Raw genomic sequence first — 20,330 nt, 5'->3', positions numbered from 1 at the left:
TAGGTGCTCACATTTGCATGAATGTATGTTTACAGTAAATGCGCTAGCACATTAGGCCTATGTACTTAGTCTCTGTATCATCACAGTATGTGACATCTGTTCTTCTCATATCCAGATGCCATTGTATCTTAATTATACCCGCTAATGTTTCTGTGGGAGCCACAAATGGTGAAACAACGTTCCCAAGAACTGGAAGTTGGTAACATCAGATTTCAGTCTAGCAGACATCTGAGGAGTGATAACATCTTTGTTTATTTAATTAAGTTCAGCTGCAATATGAGTTGATGTTCTTCTGACCCTAGTCTAGAGCTGAGCTGAAATTTCCCAGGAGGCATTTCCCCCCCGAGATTTCTTTTCTTCTCTGAATAATCTCGACCATTGTTTTGTGGTGGTAGCTGTTTCCCAAATGAACTTGCACACATGCACAGAGCCCCAGAATGACACTTATGGTAGTATTCAGTTTTGTTTTATTCATACTTGGCCTCCTGCAATTAATGCACTGTAGTTACTTGTGTCTATTAACCTCTATGCATCTACTCTGAGTAGGACTAACTTTGGCTACAACCCTAGGTATAGGGCATTGTGGAAGATGCAAAATATCTGTCAGGCTGCCAACATAGTTGCCACTGCTGCCAGGTGCAGTAGCAAGCAAAACTAACAGAGAAACACACGAAACATGGGTGGGGGCAGGAATAGAAGCTCTGCTACTTTCACTGCTATTGGTGAGTGAAACTGGGAAATACAGAACTCCATGCACACTGATAATGGACTAGACAATGATTAACAATTGGAGAGAGAGAAAAGTATGGGAAGTTAATATTTTAGAGTCTTTCCGAATTCAGCATTTGCCTTATACGAAACTCTAAACTCAAGTGCCAAATATTTCATGTAAGCAGAGATAATAAATAATAAGTGGTGCACCTTTCAGATTCCTCTGCCCACAGTGCAGCAGGCCCGCTGTCCCTTGCAGTGCCCTCCTTGTTGGAAAGGGTCAGAGCTCAGTCGGTATGCCCTAACGATTGAAAAATTGGCTCTGCTATCCTTATTCTAATTTGGGAAGCCAAGGCAAAGTTGGTGTTGCACTAGGGGGAAAGGTCTGATTATTTATGAGTCACCAGCGGAAGGGTCACGGCACTCCACTGCTGCTGCTTAAAGAAAAGCAGGGCTGGGGATCTTCCCCTCTCTTTCACAGGATCATGGAATTGTAGAGTTGGAAGAGACACCAAGGGTCATCTAGTCCAACCCCCCTGCAATGCAGAAATCTCAGCTAAAGCATCCTTGACAGATGGCCATCTGACCTCTGCTTAGAAACCTCTCAAGGAGCAGCTAGGAGAAGTTGCTTAGATCCTGCTCCTTTAGACAATGGGAAAAGCAGACAGACAGATGCTATTTTGCATAATTTTAAAGGCAGACCGGAGAGGGGACTTGATCACGCTGACATAATATTTAATATTCAATCATTTCAATCAACAGATTTTCACAAGCAGCAGTGGGATGATAGAGACTGCTGCACATAAGAATCACCACAAAATTTTCCGGTAAAGATATGGGCATTATTTTTTTTAAAAGGCAGGGGATGGCTAGCCCTGTGGTTTTCCAGATGTTGTTGGACTACAGGTCACATAGACTCTGACTATGGGGCTATGCTGGCAAGGACTGATGGGAGCTGCAGTCCAGAAACATCCAGGGGGATCACAGGCTCCTCACCTATTTAAAAGGTTTGAGAAACCAAACCCTACTAAGAACTTCCATAACATCACCGCAGGGTAGATAGTGGGTGGGATTTGCTGCCCCAAATGCAATGGTCTCATGAAGAACTCTCAACAGATATAATAACTGATGTGAGAGTTTGTAATGGGTGCAAAGAATTTGTGACCCACCAATGCTGCAACCAAGTTTTCCCCTTCCTCCATTTTGCCATCCCTGGCATTCAGCAAAAACAGGAGAGATTCATTAATCTTCTTTGGGGGTAGGTGACACTCTACTTGGTGAGCCACAAGAAGCTCAAGCCTACCCTAAAGATGTTGCTGCATCTAATATCCATGGTATAAAAATCGACTTCTATTTAGCCAACTAGCTGGAAGCAATGCTTTAGATTAACAGTCAAGTCATGACACTGCGGCGAGATGGATGTTACGGCTGTGCTGCTTTCCTACAGGTTAAGACACATCCTTCAGGGTTCAGATACCATAAAGTCTCCTTAAATATCTCTCGCTGACTGCATGAGGGCAGAGACGGCGGCAAGATTTATGAGCGGCTCACTTTGGAGTGGATTGCAGGTAGCATGCTAGCTTCCTCCAATCAAATCTGCATTGTAATTTCTAGAAATCAATTAGATGCAAGAAGCAATTACCTATTTTTAAGCACAGAATAATTTGTTTCTCCTGCAACAGGAGAATACGACGCATATCAACAATGAGCTTGCTGGCCCAATTGCTCAACAACTGTAGGAGCCAGATCACTAAAAGGGGAAGTGGAATATTTATCATGTTGCCTGCCATAAGAACTAGTAAACAAAGGTTTAGGAGTTTGGGCCACAAGGGGCTTATTCCCAAGGGCATCCTTCTTTTTGACATTAAGATATGTAGCATCTCATAACCAGGGATGGGACCACAAGTCCCATCAGCCCCAGTATGCATGGCCAAAGGCTAAGGGTGGTCTTAATTGCAGTTCTACAACACCTGGAGGACCAGAGCCATCCAACTCAGCACTGTCTTCAAGATCTCGGGCTGAGAACTTTCCCATCACAAGCTACCAGATTTTAACTCTTTCCTTCCTTGTACCTGCATGGTTCCAACGCCATTTCACTTACCCACCTCGCAGACAAGATCCTCATGTTCCTTTTCAAATCCCGTTGCTGCACCCTACATTTGAGTGGTTATGTTTGCTAATCTGCTTCAGAACATGAACCTACCTAGCTCAACAGATTTTGGGACGTGTTACAAATGAAATGCCATTTTCCTAGGCATTTCTTCTATAGATCAAAATAAAAAAATTCCTTCCAGTAGCACCTTAAAGACCAACTAAGTTAGTTCTTGGTATGAGCTTTCGTGTGCATGCACACTTCTTCAGATACACTGAAACAGAAGTTGCCAGATCCTTCTATATAGTGAGAAGGTGGGGAGGGGTATTACTCAGAAGGGTGGTGGGAATGGGTGATTGGCAGATAGCTGAGATGAGCCTGTTGACGACTCTTAACGACTGCAATAGGTCTTACAGGAAAAGGCAAGGGGTGAGAAGGTGACTAGCTATTTTTATACATGACTAGCTATTTTTCACCTTCTCACCCCTTGCCTTTTCCTGTAAGACCTATTGCAGTCGTTAAGAGTCGTCAACAGGCTCATCTCAGCTATCTGCCAATCACCCATTCCCACCACCCTTCTGAGTAATACCCCTCCCCACCTTCTCACTATATAGAAGGATCTGGCAACTTCTGTTTCAGTGTATCTGAAGAAGTGTGCATGCACACGAAAGCTCATACCAAGAACTAACTTAGTTGGTCTTTAAGGTGCTACTGGAAGGAATTTTTTTATTTTGACTATGGCAGACCAACATAGCTACCTATCTGTAACTGCTTCTATAGATCAGAATTTGGAATACCATGCTGCATCTGTGTAGAACCTACCCAGGATTAAATGTGCCTAGAAGTGCTACTGTATGTAAGGGCTGCAATCAGGGCTGGCATCAATGATTGGCACACTAAGGGGTCACACAGCAGCAGGCAGCCCACTGACAACAGTGCCCTGGAAATTCTTCTCTCTTAAACCTTTGCAGCAATCAATGATAGTTTCCTACTGGCCCATGGAGGGCAGTCCACCTGCCTCTTTTCCTAGGATCAGCTGCCTGGAAATCTGCTTAGAGAGCATCTGATTGGTGACCCCGCAATAGGGTTTCTGCCAGATTCATTTGCATGTTCATGTTCAGTTCTGATGATATTTGTCTCTACAGTGTGTGTGTGTGTGCGTTTCTGTTTCTGAAGTTTAACCCCTGCTTGCTTCCATGATGTTCACTGAGTTTTGGGGCTTTCCCTATGGTTGGGGCCATGGAGAATTGCAGATGTTGGGGTGAAGGGGTCTGCCTTCCTCTGCCAGCCAGTCTGTAGGGTGGGGGTGGCCCTGCCCTTGTATGTGGAGGAATATAAAGAATCCTGCCTGTCTCAGCTGGAGGGAGGTGCTATCCCCAAGAGGACAGACCATCCAGAAGAGGACAAAACTACTCTCCATGGGACACTGGGGGACTACTTGTTCATCTGCCTCTCACTCTGCTCCAGACAACGAAGAGGGAGAAGGAAGGTGAAAAGGAAGAAAAGCAGGTATCACTGCTCAGTTTCTCCTTGACAGAACACTGATGAGAAACTAATAATTGTGATAAGTGGTGGCTGTGCTGGGCCTGGGGTTAACCTGAGCAGAGCGATCCAGGTCCTGTCCTGAATCCAAGGATTCTGCGAGGAGTCAGTTTGACAGGGCCAAGGCAGGATACAAGGCAGGAAACCAGGCTAGGTGAGGCACAGGGTCTCCGGCAGGTTCTAGCAAACAGCAATGTTGATCCCACAACCTGGGGTGGGGTCCAACAGCGTTTTATCTTTGTCGGGGTAACGGCCGGTCCTGATCCTCTGGTGACTCGCCTCCCTGTCTTGCCCAAAGTCAAACACTCCTCCTGCGAGTACTCAGGTCCCTCCTTCTCTCAGACCTTAGTCTCTGCAGAGACCTTAGTCTCAGGAGATGTAGGTGGGTTACTAGACCCAGAGGCCGCCTCAGCCTCTCCTGACCCAAGTGGTAGTGGAGCAGCTGTAAGTGATGGCCCAACTGAAGGCAACGAGGTAATCTCCGCATCTGGAGCCAGGGCAGGCTCAGGCCCCTGACTCGGCCCAGCTGGTGCTTGTTGCAGGGGGACCTGTGCAGACTGGGACTCCTCAAAATCAGGGCCCAGATCTGGTTCAGATGCCACCTGAGGCAAAGGATCCAGTGTGGACTGAGACTCCTCTGGTTCTGAGTCTAAGACCGAGTCCCAGGCCATCACAGTGGCTGGTGTCCATTGTGACTCTTTGGGTGAGAGGAAGGGAGCCCAAGCAGTAGGTGCAAGTCAGAGCCATTGACAGCAAGCACCAACTAAGTCTATGTTTGTCCCCATTCTCCTCCTCTTTGCTCAGTTCTACAAGAACAACATTGAGTCTAAGGTGAGGGAAGCTGACAAGCAACACTACTCCCCTGGAGATACAATTAAGAAGGCAGGCAGGTAGGGACTGAGGTCGGTAGGCCAAATGTGTCAACTTCCACTGCTTGGGATGGTGAGGAGGACCCTTCCAAAATCTGGATCCCGCAGTGGCTGCAATCCCATTTACTTGGAAGAAAGTCCCATTCACATCATAAGGCACATTTCTACATAAAAAATATGGATAAGATTTTGCTGGAGGTCTGTAGGCCTAGGCACACTGACTGGAAGCCACAGTCCATACTGAGCTCAATGGGCAATCAGTATGAACGTTGTTGTTTTTTCCAGGCTCAGGCTATCAATATTTAACAATGTCCAGGCTGCCAGGTGTACGTGTCTTGAAGATGCTCCCTGTTCTCTCCAAGAGACAATGTTAAGTGAGCAAGCCAGTGAGAACTCCTTGAGACAAATGGAACTGGTGACGGGGGCGGAGGGGGGTGGGAAGGCACTAAAATAGAAAGGCCAGCTGACACTTTTAGCACCTCTTTAGCAACAAGGGGTGCTTTGAGTGAAGAATTAAAGAAGAGAGCTTTTAGCACTCCAGTCACACAGTGTCATATCAGTCCCTCCGATGCACAAGCAGTTTGCTTTTGAATGTGTTCTGACAACATGTGAGGCGATTGCTGGGAAGACGGAGGCACCAAAGAAAATGGAGGGGGGAGCATCTGAAAGGATGATTATATTTTAAAAAAAAACAAGGGGGAGGAAAGAGAACAAGAAGGCTCTAGTGGAATTTAAATCACCATAAATCCTCGGTACTTAAAAAAAAGCACATCTTTTTATTGTGATAGCATAAGTTATTTTAGACATTGCATCCAGAAGATGACACCCCACAACACACATTTCAAACTCTTGATATAATGCCTATAAGCATTAAGTAACACCCATGCACTGGGGAATTACTTACTTAACTTGCCTTAAAAAAAAGGTCCTATGCTCTGTGGATGTGATCAACGAGGTGTCATGCACCTGAGCCATTTATTAACTTATCATTATTCCACAACGAAATAAGGGAAGAGAATAAATTGCAAAAAATTATTCCCAAGGTACTGAGGGCTTCACATAGATTTTCCCGACATTAATAAAGGGAACTATCCACTGCAAAAAAAGATTTCCTCAGTTTGCCCTTCGTCTACCTTTATCTACTCTGTTAACTTTGCAATTTCGGGCAATTCCCAGTATTCAAAGCCCAATCTTAATGTGCTTTTATTACTGTGATGTATGCCTCACTCAGTTCAGTGGTGCTCACTACTGGGGCTGTATAAGACTGCAGATTCAGACAACTGTTGGGATATTGACAGAACGTGGAGCTATGCAATGATTTGGTGCCTGTCTCCACCAGGAAAGTTGCAATGCTGTTGGGGTTTTTTGCATGCAATGGGGGTGGCTTCACATATTGAGCAGGTCTGATTTGCTGGGGGCACTGCATGCAGCAGCTGCCAACCAGAAGCACTGCACTGTTTCCACATGGAAACCATATGGCAAGAAGCATTCAATGGCAGCAATAAGCAGTTAAACTCCAAAAAGAGTGTAGGTGATATGCTAGAGCCAGGAAGGACGCCATCAGGCTAGGGCGAGTACGGAATGCATGAGCTCATGAAGCCCAAATAATTTATGCCAAGTCCTGAAAGCCTGCTGTGAATATTTGTCACAGTTTGCGTTATTATAATTATGATTAATTTGATGTGGAATAGCAGGAAGGGGAAAGTTGGCAGAGGGTCTGGCGAGTTCTGCTATTCCTACAAAACACTTTTTAGACAATGCTGCAGCTTTTTCATTTGCATCTTCTCAAGCTTAATAGTCTTTAATTTGGACCATTATACACTGTGTGGCATTGTCTAGCTCCGCAGCCCCACCCCCAGAGCACACTTTGAATTCTGCTGTGTTTCGCTTCTTGGCAAGCACACTATGAAAGTGGGTTTTTGGAAAACACTCAAAGTATTTTTCTTTGCAAATGGGGCTTGGCATGATTAATGGAGCAAGGAGAGGTTCTGCGGAGGTCAGCTGCACTCAGTGTTTGCACCTGCAGCTCCCCTGAGGTCTTGGGAGGAAGGTTTTAGAAGATATGGATGTGGATGGCAAGGGGCACTTTTTTTGTCTTCCAGAATCCTGCATGCTTAATATGCCAAGGCCACTCAATGAAAACACACATTCTCCGTTGCTGCTTATCCTTAGCGTTACACGTAACTTGCAGCCTGTCTTTTACACTCTGCACCGCTTAATTTTCAGTGGCGTAAATTTCTCCCTTTTAAAATGAATTCTATCTGCAAGGGTAATCTAGTTCGTCCCCCTGCAATACACGAATCACAGCTTAAGAATCAGTGGCCAGTGGCCATCCAACCCCCATTTAAAAGCCTCCAATGAAGGAAAGTTACCCACATGCGATACTAGTTCTACTCAAGTTGCCTGCACATGCATACCTCTGAACCTGTATCTTACACATGTACTCACAGAAACACCATTTGGAGCAATAAACAATGCTGCTGTTGGGAATCTGATGGCCAAGCATCAAAGGTCTTACTACAATGGGCCTGATTACCATATAGGGAGGGATCCTATATACAGAGGTACCTCGGGTTACATACGCTTCAGGTTACAGACTCTGCTAACCCAGAAATAGTACCTTGGGTTAAGAACTTTGCTTCAGGTTGAGAACAGAAATCATGCTCCGGCGGCGCAGCAGCAGCAGGAGGCCCCATTAGCTAAAGTGGTGCTTCAGGTTAAGAACAGTTTCAGGTTAAGAATGAACAAATTAAGTACTTAACCCAAGGTACCACTGTACAAGATTCCAGCAGAAACCAAGCTGGCGTTAAGTCTAGCTGGCATAAAGTTGTACCAAACCCAAACCCTGCTTCTTAACAGATTGTGCTGATGTTGATGGAACAGGGGTTAAATCACATATTAAGACAGACCTACCTAATGTGCAGTTTCTGAAACAATAGACAAACCAAAACAGTGTCATCCTTTGAAATTTGCACTTCTCTAAATTATGCAATGTCGTTCTCTAGCCAAGTAATGTACAGGAAAGTATACACTAGGGTAAAGAGGTCACAAATGTGCGTTATATTAGTGAAAATAGTGTACAAAAGTGTGTTGCTTTAATGAAAATGCACATTTGCAAATATGTGCATATTAGAATAAATTCAAACTAGAATTATGAATGTTCATGATATTTGTTTTAAGATTGCAGACTGACTGAAATGAGATTTTTATGTTTCTGAATTTCATGTAATACCTGGCTGGATTACAAAATCCACAGAAGTGTGAGTTTCAAAAGATGCAAATGTTTCAGTTCACATACAGTTTTCAGAAAGTGCACATTAAGTTGGTTCGCCTTTAAAATTGAACTGAACTGAATTTCTTTCCCTTCCTCAGCTGTGAATATGGTCAAAGTCACTGCTCATTCTTGTCAGCCGTATGCACTCCATGTGAATAGGACCGAGTTGAAAAACAGAGCTCCTTATCTGCTAATGATAGCTTTCATTTGAGGGGAGTAAGTGCGCTTCTTCATATCTTCTGACAGTAAACTTTCATTTCCTTATTTTGGAGAGAATGCCACTCAATGTGACATTGAAGATGACAATTATTTCCCCATCAGATGACACAGTGGGGGTGAGGGGAGAAAGTGAGGAAGATGAATTCAGCTGTACAGATATTCTCTTTCTACTCTCTTTGCAAGGGGAACACTGCAAGCTAAGTAGCTAAATAGCTCTGTTGAATAATACTGTTGTGACAGACAGGGCTAGGAAAGAACTGGGAGGGCGGGGGGGGGGGGAATCACTTGCTGAGCAAGAGGCATTCTAGATAAATAATACCTCTATGTTCAGGTGCAGGTTATCTCTAATTACCAGCAGCTGGGAGAAAGGGGGTGCCCTTTATGCCATGCTTGTAAGCTTCTCAGAAGCTTCTGGTTAAGTGCTACTGATGTTGTAGGAAGCAAAACCCTAGACTAGATGGAGCCATTGTCTGATCTAGCAAGGCTCTGTTCATGTTCTTATGCAGAACCAAAGAAAGCACCCTATAATTTTTCATACAGGCACATGCAGGTGATGGAGAATCATTCTGCTTGGAACTGATCTTATTGGCAGCTCCCAGAATAAATGCATGGATCCAAACTTACTTAGGCTTCTGATTCTGTTAAAACAGTGTTTATGGAAGACAATCTTACTTGGCTACGAGTGATGGCCAAAGAAGAAGCTTCTGATTCACCTTCTTCCAAATTTTGTGATGCATTTCTTGGCTCAAAAGTACCAAACTATTCAACTGTTAGGGATAAAACTATGTTTAGAACTGCATACATTGACCAACAAACTATGGGTTTGTTGTTTTTATTTGGAGGTTTTGTGCTATGTGTTGGAATAGTGGGTGATGGGCCAGGGGGCTGGGGTAGTGGGAATGGGATTCTCTACCCTTGTTCTACAGCTTTAACCAAACAAAATCCTTAAAGGTTTCAAATTCAACATAAACCCTTCAATCCTTTCTCACGGGAGCTACTGTATTTTTTGCTCTATAAGACTCACTTTTCCCCTCCTAAAAAGTAAGGGGAAATGTGTGTGCATCTTATGGAGTGAATGCAGGCTGCGTAGCTATCCCAGAAGCCAGAACAGCAAGAGGGATTGCTGCTTTCGCTGCGCAGTGATCCCTCTTGCTGTTCTGGCTTCTGGGATTCAGAATATTTTTTTTCTTGTTTCCCTCCGCCAAAAACTAGGTGCGTCTTATAGAGCAAAAAATATGGTGATTTCATTCCCATCAGCTGGGTGTCCAGTTGTTTGGAAAGGTCAATTTCCAAAACCTAAAAATAGAGATGTCTGAAGAAGAAACCTTATTAATTGATTCAGAATGAATGGCTTTGGGTCAGCTTTAATGTGTGCCAGCACTGAGTCTCTCTCCTCACCCCCACCCCAAGAAATTACATCAAGGCAAATGCCCAGTCCATCTTCATTCTAGCTGCAGTCGTGGCAAGTCTCTTTGCACCTTCAGGAAAATTGGTGAATTGTTGTTAGGTAAATTATTGTTCTGAAATCAGAAGGCTGGTCACACAGCCAAGGTTTACTACAAGACACCACCCTTTTCATCCAAAGCATGTCTGCATCACAGTTTCCTAGAAATCCAGTAAGGGCACAGGGAGGGTCCATTAGGAAAGAAAAATGGACCTTCTGCTTTGTCTGCTAACAAACTATGTAGCTATTACTGAGGCTGATCATCTTTGGTGATGTGGACTTCAGTGCATTTTTAAAACACTTGGTTAATGCAGAATTCTGATTGGTTTCAAAAACATTTTCAAAATCTCTGGATGCTGGAGCCCACTGCAGCGACATGTAATCTTATATTGAAAGATCCATACCATACTGGACCCTCCCCATCAAACCTAATCAGTAATGTGTACTTATACGTTTATCTGAAAAAGGTTCCTTCTCTGACAAACATGGGGCATAAAAACCAACTCATAATCTTGTTTTGGTTTGAGGATAACCATGACTACGTAATTTGCCACTCTCTTCTTGTAACTTTCTCAAGAGAACAGGCATCTTCCAAGCTCAGATTTAGGATTGCCTAATGAGCCTTAACAGATGAATTTCTTCTGTTTTGATCATTGTTGCTATTTGATTGCTATTAAGCTATAAAGGTAAAGGACCCCTGGACGGTTAAGTCCAGTCAAAGGCGACTATGGGGTGTGGCACTCAACTTGCTTCCAGGCTGAGGGAGCCGGCGTTTGTCCACAGACAGCTTTCCATGTGGCCAGAATGACTAAACTGCTTCTGGCACAATGGGACACCATGATGAGTGCCAGAGCACATGGAAACGCCATTTACCTTTCAGTCACAGCAGTACCTATTCATCTACTTGCACTGGTATGCTTTTGAACTACTAGGTTGGCAAGAGCTGGGACAGAGCAGCGGGAGCTCACCCCATCGCGGGAATTTGAACCGCCAACCTTCTGATCATCAAGCCCAAGAGGCTCAGTGGTTTAGACCACAGTGCCACCCACATTCCATTATTAAGCTATAGAAAAGGGGAGGTCTCATAGATATTGGTGTGGTCTTCAAAGAATGATTTTCTGCCCTTTGATGATTTGCATCACAACCCTAATCACATCTATTCAGAAATAAGCCTACAGAATTCAGTGGGGCTTACTCCCAGGTAAATAAAGTTGCAATTGCAGCCTTGGAATTGTACTCATTAACTGCTTCCTCATTCAGGCAACCTCTAGTAAAACAACAACAAATAACTCAAAAATTTTAAGCAATGAAAATTAGACTTTGTTATCCTCTAAGAAGAACATAAAGAAACCAGAATAATAAACTGCAAAAAATATTCTTAGTTTGGGGCTTATTATACAGCTTCAGGTTCTTCCATGTCTTGTAGGGTAGCATTAACTATCTAGAAAAAGTTTGATTTTGCATTGCTAGGAGTTATCTGAGACCCAAGAGATTGGTATATTGTTTGTAAAGGGAAAACAGATTACTCATAGGCCTACTTATTGCCCAAACACAGCTTGAGTTTCCTTGTTGGAGAATGTTTCTGAACAATGGAGCCAATTCAAAGAAGAAGTAACTTTGTTAGAAGGGGATCTCAACATTGTATGGACCTCAAATTAGAAAGGAGCAATAACTCTCTAAGAAACAAATGCTGTGCCTGCAACCAATTTTCAGTAAATAAGACTTGATAGATATTTGGCACATCTGCAATGTTGATTGAAGAAGCTACTTGCCTCACCCAACTTGTCACAACACATTGTTTCACAAATATTTTCTTTTAACTTCACCCAATTGGTCCCAGACAATTGTTGATTCTAGCATTCAATCAATAACCGATTCTGACCATTTACTAGTGACAGGCACTATGCAGATTTACGGACAACCAGTATCCAGCAGCTTAGGAATAAACCCTATGCCTTGGGGGAGGAGGGGAATAGTGGCAAATGAAGGTATACAATTCATATGGTAGCCAAAGAATTCAATAACCCTTTGAAACTAGAATGCATTCTTACATTGGTAAGAAACATAAGGTGAGGACGTAAACGAATCATACTACAAATTCAGAAACTGTAATTCTAAATGGTTGACTTCTTGTTCAAAATACCAACAGGTCAGGTAGGAACACAACATCAGTAACAACACATGAGACCAACATATCAATACAACATCAAGGACATCCATAAGGACTGCATCTAATTCTGTGCACAATTATATCCCCAGGGGTGCACATATTTTGGCTGGCCTTGAAACCTGCCAATTTTTTTGTTTGCCAGAACCTTACACTGGAAGGCCAGAGTCTTGTCCCTGACAGCCTGCAGAACTTTCAGAGCAAGGATATGAAATTGGCAGCCATCTTCTTCCCTTTTTCCAAGTTTAGGAGATGGCAGAAGATTATCTTTGCTGCACTTAGCTTTGAATGCACTGTCTCAATTGCAGCATCTTCCTGAACATGGAGCTGGGAAGCGGACCAAACTACTGCTTTCTCTTCCTTTGTGGTCCACTCTGATTTGCAGGTATGAGTGGGGTGGGGATTTGGTGGGCAGCAGCAACAACTTGTGTACTGGGCAATGACTATGCAGTAATGGCATATGGACTGGAACTGGGAATGGACAGGATGGGAAGGGAGAAGGAGGAGGAGGAAGAGGAAGAGACTATAGAACTGAAACAGTGTGTTTAGGTTCTCCTAAATGGGACCTTCCGCAGGATTGCAAGTGTGAGGTTCATTTTCAGACTACTGTATATGCCACAGACTGACTCATAGAAACAGACATTCATACTTACCTGGATAGGATCTGGATTCAGTCTTTGCAAAAAAAGCAGCAATTTCTAAATCAAGAAATAACAGAAAACGAAATCAAACAAATAATTACTAAGCTAAAAATAATAATTAATCATACAGACCAAAGCCTAGAAGACTTTTTTGAAGCCAAGTTCTACATCCAATGTAAGGCCTTTTGGCTATTAACTAAGATTACATTTCAACAGTATACATAACCCTGTGATATACGCGTGTTCAAATTACACACAGTGGGTTGTATCCAATAAAGTTGTTTTGTTTGCACAAGGATTTCTGCTTGCACACTGGAACTTATTCTCCCTTTCCTCTCCCCGCACTCCATGACCCCCTCCCCAATCTTCTCCAGAGGGTTAGGGGAACTCACAAAGCAGATTTGCCATGTTGTGGGGTAGAGAGGGGGAAAATGTTGATTTTCTTGCACGAATAAGGTAGCTTTGTCGGATACAACTCACAGTAATAAGCACAATCCTAACAACCATGTTTACTCAGAAGCAATTCAGATTGAATTCAGTGCAGCTTACTTCTAAATAAGTGGCTTTAGGACTGCAGCCAAACCAATAAAAACTCCATTTCTCCGGGATTGCATTGATTCTTTATCAAAACACATTTCTAAGATTTCCAGTGCAGCTTTTACCAATTGTCTAGGTTCGCTGATATTCTCTGAAATTAGGATACACCAGATTGTATTTGTACCACACAGAAAGCTTACAGATTTGGTTTTCAGGCTTTCACATGTGATTAATGATAGTAATGTAACCAAATCCCCTATGATCATTCTGTCATTAGATGCTCAAAAGGCCTTTGAAAAATTGGGATTCATTAATTATCCCACTCCAAAAAATGGATATAGGACCAATGTTTCTGCAAGTAATTACTCAAATGCACCAACCATCAATGACTACTATACATACAGCTTTGAATTGTACATCCTACTAAACAAGGACTTCCTCATTTCCCATCTTTTCTTTGAATTCATTGTCAGGCCTTTACATGACCAATCCAAGTTAGCTTCTTTGCAAACACTATGTAAACAGATCCCAGTCAAAGAATTCAACTTGTTAAAAGAATGTGGAGCAGTTCAACTGGGATGAATAATACTGTAAATATTGGGTGGTATTCAGAGCTAGCCTTACTCAGAGTAGACCCATGGGTTAATTAATTTCAGTCTACTCAGCACAAGACTTGGTTGAATACAACCTGTTGTGCCTAACCATATACAATATTTGCAATAAGATTATATGCCTGTTGCAAGTGAAAATGATTGCACTTCCCAAATGCAACATTCTTTCCCAGACATTCTCAATTTCAACACCATTATCACTGGGGTGGGGGGCTAATGCCAAAAACAGATTTTTAAAAAATACAATGCACAGTCATGTCAAGAGAAGAGAAATGGGACTATCTAATTCAAACATAAAATGATAAGGAGCCCTATCAGATGAGAGCAAAGCCCTAGCCTGCCTTGCATCTTGTTTCCCATAGTGGCCAATCACATGCCTCTAGGACAGGGATCCCCAACTCCTATCATCCCTGCTGCTCCAAAGAAGCGGACACGGAGCAATGGATCTAAACTACAAGAAAGAAGATTCCACCTAAACATTAGGAAGAACTTCCTGACAGTAAGAGCTGTTCGACAGTGGAATTTGCTGCCAAGGAGTGCTGTGGTGGAGTCTCCTTCTTTGGAGGCCTTTAAACAGACAACCATATGTCAGGAGTGCTCTGATGGTGTTTCCTGCTTGGCAGGGGGTTGGACTCGATGGCCCTTGTGGTCTATTCCAACTCTATGATTCTATGATCCCTAGCTAACAGGACCAGTGGTCGGGGATGATGGGAATTGTAGTCCCAAAACAGCTGGAGGCCCGAGTTTGGGGATGCCTTCTCTTGGCAGCCTACAAGCAGGGAATAACAAACAGCCCTCTTCTGTTGTTGCTCCCCAGGAACTAGTATTCAGAAGCATGCTGTCTCTGATCTTGGAGGTCGCAAATGGTCAACAATGCTAGTAGGCATTGATGACCTCCTCAAATACTTAAGATGCCCTTCCCTTCAAAACAGCTTCTTCACTCTCGCTTGCTGCAGAATCACAGTACAAAATCTGGACAAAAACACTTTTTCAGTACGGAAGATATCTGAGCATTTTAATTAGCTTCCCCACTTTTGCTACTAGTTTGTATTTTTATTGTCCTCCTTTCTACCAAGTACAGAAAAAAAAACCCATTTAAATAATGGGGTGCCCAAACTTAAATAAAATTAGAGATTTCTTCCTTTATTTATTAAGAGGCCTGACATTTTCTGTTGAACCTATGCAACTGCCTGCCATAAAAATAAATTGGTTGCAAATCTGTCTCATCAAACATTTTAATACAAATGCCAGTTACACAACAGCAGGGTACTTGTTCTCCCACAAAATTGATGGGGGGGGAATACAGCAACAATATTGCATACTTTATATATCTATAAAGGCCTGGTTTCCAAGACCTATAACACTGTAATTACTATATTCTGTGGAACCATCAGTGATTTGTAAGGAAAGTGGCATTCAGTGATTAAGTATTTGATCCAAACAACCAATAAAAACTGTCTCATCTAAAGCTGAAAAAAGAAGTATTAAAACTCGCAACCGATATTTCCCTAAAGAAACAATATCTATACCATGAGAAAGTGTTCACTAAATTATGATTAAGATTTAAAAGGGGGGGGGGAAGTTGGTCAAAATTGTGAAGCACATGGGAAACTTATATCAAGACTGAACAAGACAAATGATGTGCTTCCATTTTTCAGCCTTGATCCTAGATTATCTCTGCTGAATCACAGAATTGTAGAGTTGGAAGTGAACCCAAGAGTCATCCAGCCCAAACCCCTGCAATGCAAGAACCACAACTAAAGCATCCATGACAGATGGCCACCCAATCTCTGCTTACAAGCCTCCAAGGAAGGAGAGTCCACAACCTCCTGATATTTGAAGACAGCTAGCATATCTCCTTTTAGCCTCTTCTTTTCCTGGCTAAGCATACCCAACTCCCTCAACTGTTCCTAATTAGATTTGATCACCTTGGCTCTTCTTCCCAGTACCTAGCTGAATATCATAACAATTAAGATATCTATGTAAATACTGGCACCTGGGCTTCCATATCCTGCTTTCCCACCTGCCACCCCCCAACCAACCCATGTATATCATGCCTATTAGATTGTATTCAGCTACGTTACACTGGAATTAATGGACCTGGCTTAGTCATGCTCTTTCATTTCAATGCGTCCACTCTGAACAAAAACTTGGTTCAATGCCACCTTATCTCATTGTTTTAAATGTTAATTTAGTTGGCAGAAACGTGAAAAGGAAATCTAGAACGTATTTATAAATGTGTCATGTATAAATGCCGATAGTAAGTAATAATAATAATAATAATAATAATAATAATGAAAAGCTTAAAATGGCAATTTCTCAGTCTACAAAGCCTCTGCTTTTGTGACACACACAGCTATATGGCCTATATGGTCACTGCCTTAACTGACCATTATGTGAAAAATTGTTCTTCAGCTCATTTCACTGATGGGCTGTATTCAGTGTGGAAGTGGAAAGAAGTTTGTTCAATCAAACTTTTCTTTTCCCACCTGCACAGCTCACCAAAGACTCAGAGGTTCAGGGTGGGTGTCTCCTGATCTAGGTATTGGCTCAGAGTAGAGCAAAAGCAGCAGGTTTAGCCTACTTTTTTAAAAATAATATATATAGCAAAGGTAATATCAACTGGCATAATAGGCCTTGTACCTATTTGACAGGTTTCATACCCGGGGTACCTCCCTTATTCTCCCGTTTTCAAATTGAATATCCACACACACAAAAAAAAAAGACTAGGCAAAGGAACACAGTTTCTATTTTCCCACCCCGAACCTGTAAACAATGCCCTTGCTGGAGAACTGCTGCACTTATTTTTCTGAAAGTTTGCAGATTTCATCCCCTCAGAAAGCACAGCCACACCTGCAATCAAAATCCAATTCTGGCAGGAAATGGGGGGAGGGACCTAGACCTTTTTTTTGGGGGGGGGGTGAAATAAAATAAGTTTCCTACTCACACAAAAAGAAGAAAACCTGTGAAATTTGGCAGGATTAATCTACTTTGTAAGGACTCATTTGCTTGAAAACACCATCCAATTATTGGAGGGGGGAGTTACAGGCATTTTTAGATTCCCCCATTACAGTCAATGGGGGTGAAGCAGAACTTTGAACTTTGAATTTAACGCCAACAGGGAATCAAGTCGGAATAACATGGAATGGATCTTAAACGTCTCAGGCTGCTTTCAAGTGCTACAGACACATGAAAGGTGAATACTGTGGTCATGATACATGATACAACAGGTGCCTGTTGGAAACCTGTAAGCAGGATCTGACCACAAGAGAATTCTCCTCTCCTGCAAGTTCCAGTAACAGGTATTCATGAACATTACGGCCTCTAACCATGGAGGCAGGGCGTAGCATCATGGCCAGTAGCCTTAGAGAGTCTTGTCCTCCATGATTTTATCCAGTCCTCTTTTAAAGCTATCCAAGTTGGTGGCCATCACAGCCTCTGGTGGGACCGTGTTCCATAGTTTAACTATGTGTTGTGTGGATAACTGCTTTCTTTTATCTGTCTTGTATCTTCCAACATTCAGTTTCATTGAATGTCCTTGAGTTTTAGTATAATAAGAGTGGGTGGTTGGACTTTTCTCTATCCACTTTCTCCATTACATGCAAAATATCTGCATGTCCCATAGAAATAGACAGATCTATATAGCTATGTTAGATTGCCATCTTTCGAAGAGCAAAAAAAAGAGGACACAATTTTTGCCAACTTCTACTTTTAACTACGGATCACTACGACGACTCTTGTTTTAAATACCCTTACTGTACTTAGGAGGGACGTGGGTGGCGCTGTGGGTTAAACCAAAGAGCCTAGGACTTGCCGATCAGAAGGTTGGTGGTTCGAATCCCCATGACGGGGTGAGTTCCCGTTGTTCAGTCCCTGCTCCTGCCAACCTAGCAGTTCGAAAGCACACAAGTGCAAGTAGATAAATAGGTACCACTCTGGCAGGAAGGTAAACGGTGTTTCCGTGCGCTGCTCTGGTTTCGCCAGAAGCGGCTTAGTCATGCTGGCCACATGACCCAGAAGCTGTATGCCGGCTCCCTCGGCCAATAAAGCGAGCTGAGCGGCACAACCCCCGAGTTGGCCATGACTGGACCTAATGGTCAGGGGTCCCTTTACCTTTACCTTTACTGTACTTAGGCTGTAGAAGCTGTGATATATTGCTAGTTATTAACTTTCAACACCAAATAATAATAATAATAATAATAAATACGTATTGTTCCCTCACTTACATGAAAGTATTTGGGCTCATGTTCACATCTTTGTGAACACAAATGTGCACAGATCAGTTTATTAAACTGTTTAGTATGTACATATAGACTCTCCTTGAGGGCAGGGGGTGTTAACTTTTGCCCATTCCAGACTCCTTCTCTAAGATCTTCTCTAAGATCCTTTTTAGTTCAGCCACCAGAGAAGGGATTTATGCATTATGTGGCTAGTTTAAGATGCTGCACTGTTGTGATTTTCTGCTGCAGACCAGCTTAGCCCGGTGCCTTAGGTCTGAGTCTAATGCACTAGAAAAATTATCTTGGGTTACTGTAAGCAAGAAAATCAGACAACCCCCCCCCAATAATTTTGCCAAATTTCAAAAATCTGCCAGGACAGAAATTATAATCCTGAAAAAGAGGGCGTGCCTGGGGGAAAGAGAACATAAGACAACCAGACCTGGGGAAGAGGACATGTCCTGGAAAAAGTGAACATATGGCAACCCTTTTAAAAGTGCTGTCAAATAAAGAAATGGGAGGGGACACCGTAATGATTTTTTTGGGGGGAGGTAGCAGGTTTATTGCACAATGTCATGTGCCAGTTAATGTGATTTCATTAGAAATTCATTCCACATTTCCTCGATTGCTGTTACTGAAACAAATAAAAAAGAGATGAAGTGGCTTCAATCTCATGCATTAACTATAATGAAAGCAACATTCACTCAGTGGAGTGAAGAAATAAAAATCTGTAGCTAGAGGGAGCCTGCTAACCTAGCCTCTTTTTTCCCTTCCAAAGAACAAAATCTTTCTCATCTCCCTTCATGCTCCTGCAGTCTAGCTGCTCTAGTGCTGTTCCATTTAATTTTTTTAAGCCTCTCTCTTCATTGTGGCTTCAGAACAGCCAGATCTGAGCATGATGTACCGTATTTTTTGCACCATAACACTCACTTTTTTTCCTCCTAGAAAGTAAGGGGAAACGTCTGTGCGTGTTATGGAGGGAATGCCTACGGGTGGCATGCCTATGGATTTTCCTCCTCTAAAAACTACGTGCGTGTTATGGTCCGGTGAGTGTTATAGAGCGAAAAATACGGTATATTTCAAGCATGGATGTGTGAATACATGGAGTATGTGCATATACACTTTTAGGTGAGGTGGCCATGAGTCCTCCTTCACCAGTACGTATTTTAAAGATGAACAACCAGAAAAAGGGAAAGCTGGAGAGGAATTTAAGTGGTCCATCAACAGTTTACCACCTTTCTAGCTGATTGAAGTCACCTGGTTACAGTTCCCCCCACTATGGTTAGACTTACGGTATTTCCATTTAAAACACAGTAGTGATTTCCAGTGATAAATGAATGTATACATATGTGAAAGGGAATGTAAACTGGGCAGTTAATGTGCATAACGACCAGCCATTGTGCACATTCACCGGGCTTCATGTGTGCACATTTCCCAATTAATAGACACAATCACCCACAGGCTTTGGGAAATGTGCAGATATTGGCTGGATTGTATACATTCTCTGGCCATTATGCATGATCTCCAACAGGCCTTGGAGGATTTGCATATCTTGATGGAATTTTGTGCACTCTCTGGGCAATATGAACATCCTTCAGTCAGTATGCAGAATCTCCAAGATGATGTGGTAGGCCATGTAAGATTAGGAAGTGGGCTGGAAGCATCCATGTGTGAATGTGTGCCTACAGATTGCACGTTTCTGAATAAGAGGCAGAAAAAGGTATACTTCTTGGAGACTATGGATTCTGACCAGAGAATTCACATATTATGTCCTGTTGCACATCACAAATCAGCTGGCCATGGAGCCAAGGGACAATCACCCTGTAGTATTTTCTGGAACTGACCCCATAAAGGGGAATGAAATCACCTCAATACAGTGCTCTCATCCCCTTTGGAGAGCACAATAAAATAATTACAATTAAACGTTAAAGAGTATAATAATAATGATAATGATAATGATAATAAAAAAATATTTTTTATTTATACCCCGCCCTCCCTAGCCAAGG

The 20,330-nt window shown here is 42.6% G+C and overlaps 1 protein-coding gene across 30 annotated transcripts in view; it reads right to left on the bottom strand.

Annotated features, from left to right (window-relative positions):
* The window catches only part of NRXN1 (neurexin 1), a 1,008,670-nt gene that overhangs the window by 764,031 nt on the left and 224,309 nt on the right, over window positions 1-20,330 (bottom strand). For 18 of the 30 annotated variants that reach the window (XM_082217236.1, XM_082217247.1, XM_082217269.1 and 15 more), the window contains one exon: window positions 12,972-13,016. The exons of the other annotated variants lie outside the window; for them this stretch is intronic. In XM_082217236.1, coding sequence (XP_082073362.1) covers window positions 12,972-13,016 — 45 coding nt within the window. The remainder of the gene's footprint in view (window positions 1-12,971; window positions 13,017-20,330) is intronic. 30 annotated transcript variants of the gene reach the window in all.

This window comes from Podarcis vaucheri (assembly GCF_965113315.1).
Source record: "Podarcis vaucheri genome assembly, chromosome: 3".
NCBI classification, from domain to species: Eukaryota; Metazoa; Chordata; class Lepidosauria; order Squamata; family Lacertidae; genus Podarcis; species Podarcis vaucheri.
This window is presented reverse-complemented; position numbering and strand designations above follow the sequence as displayed.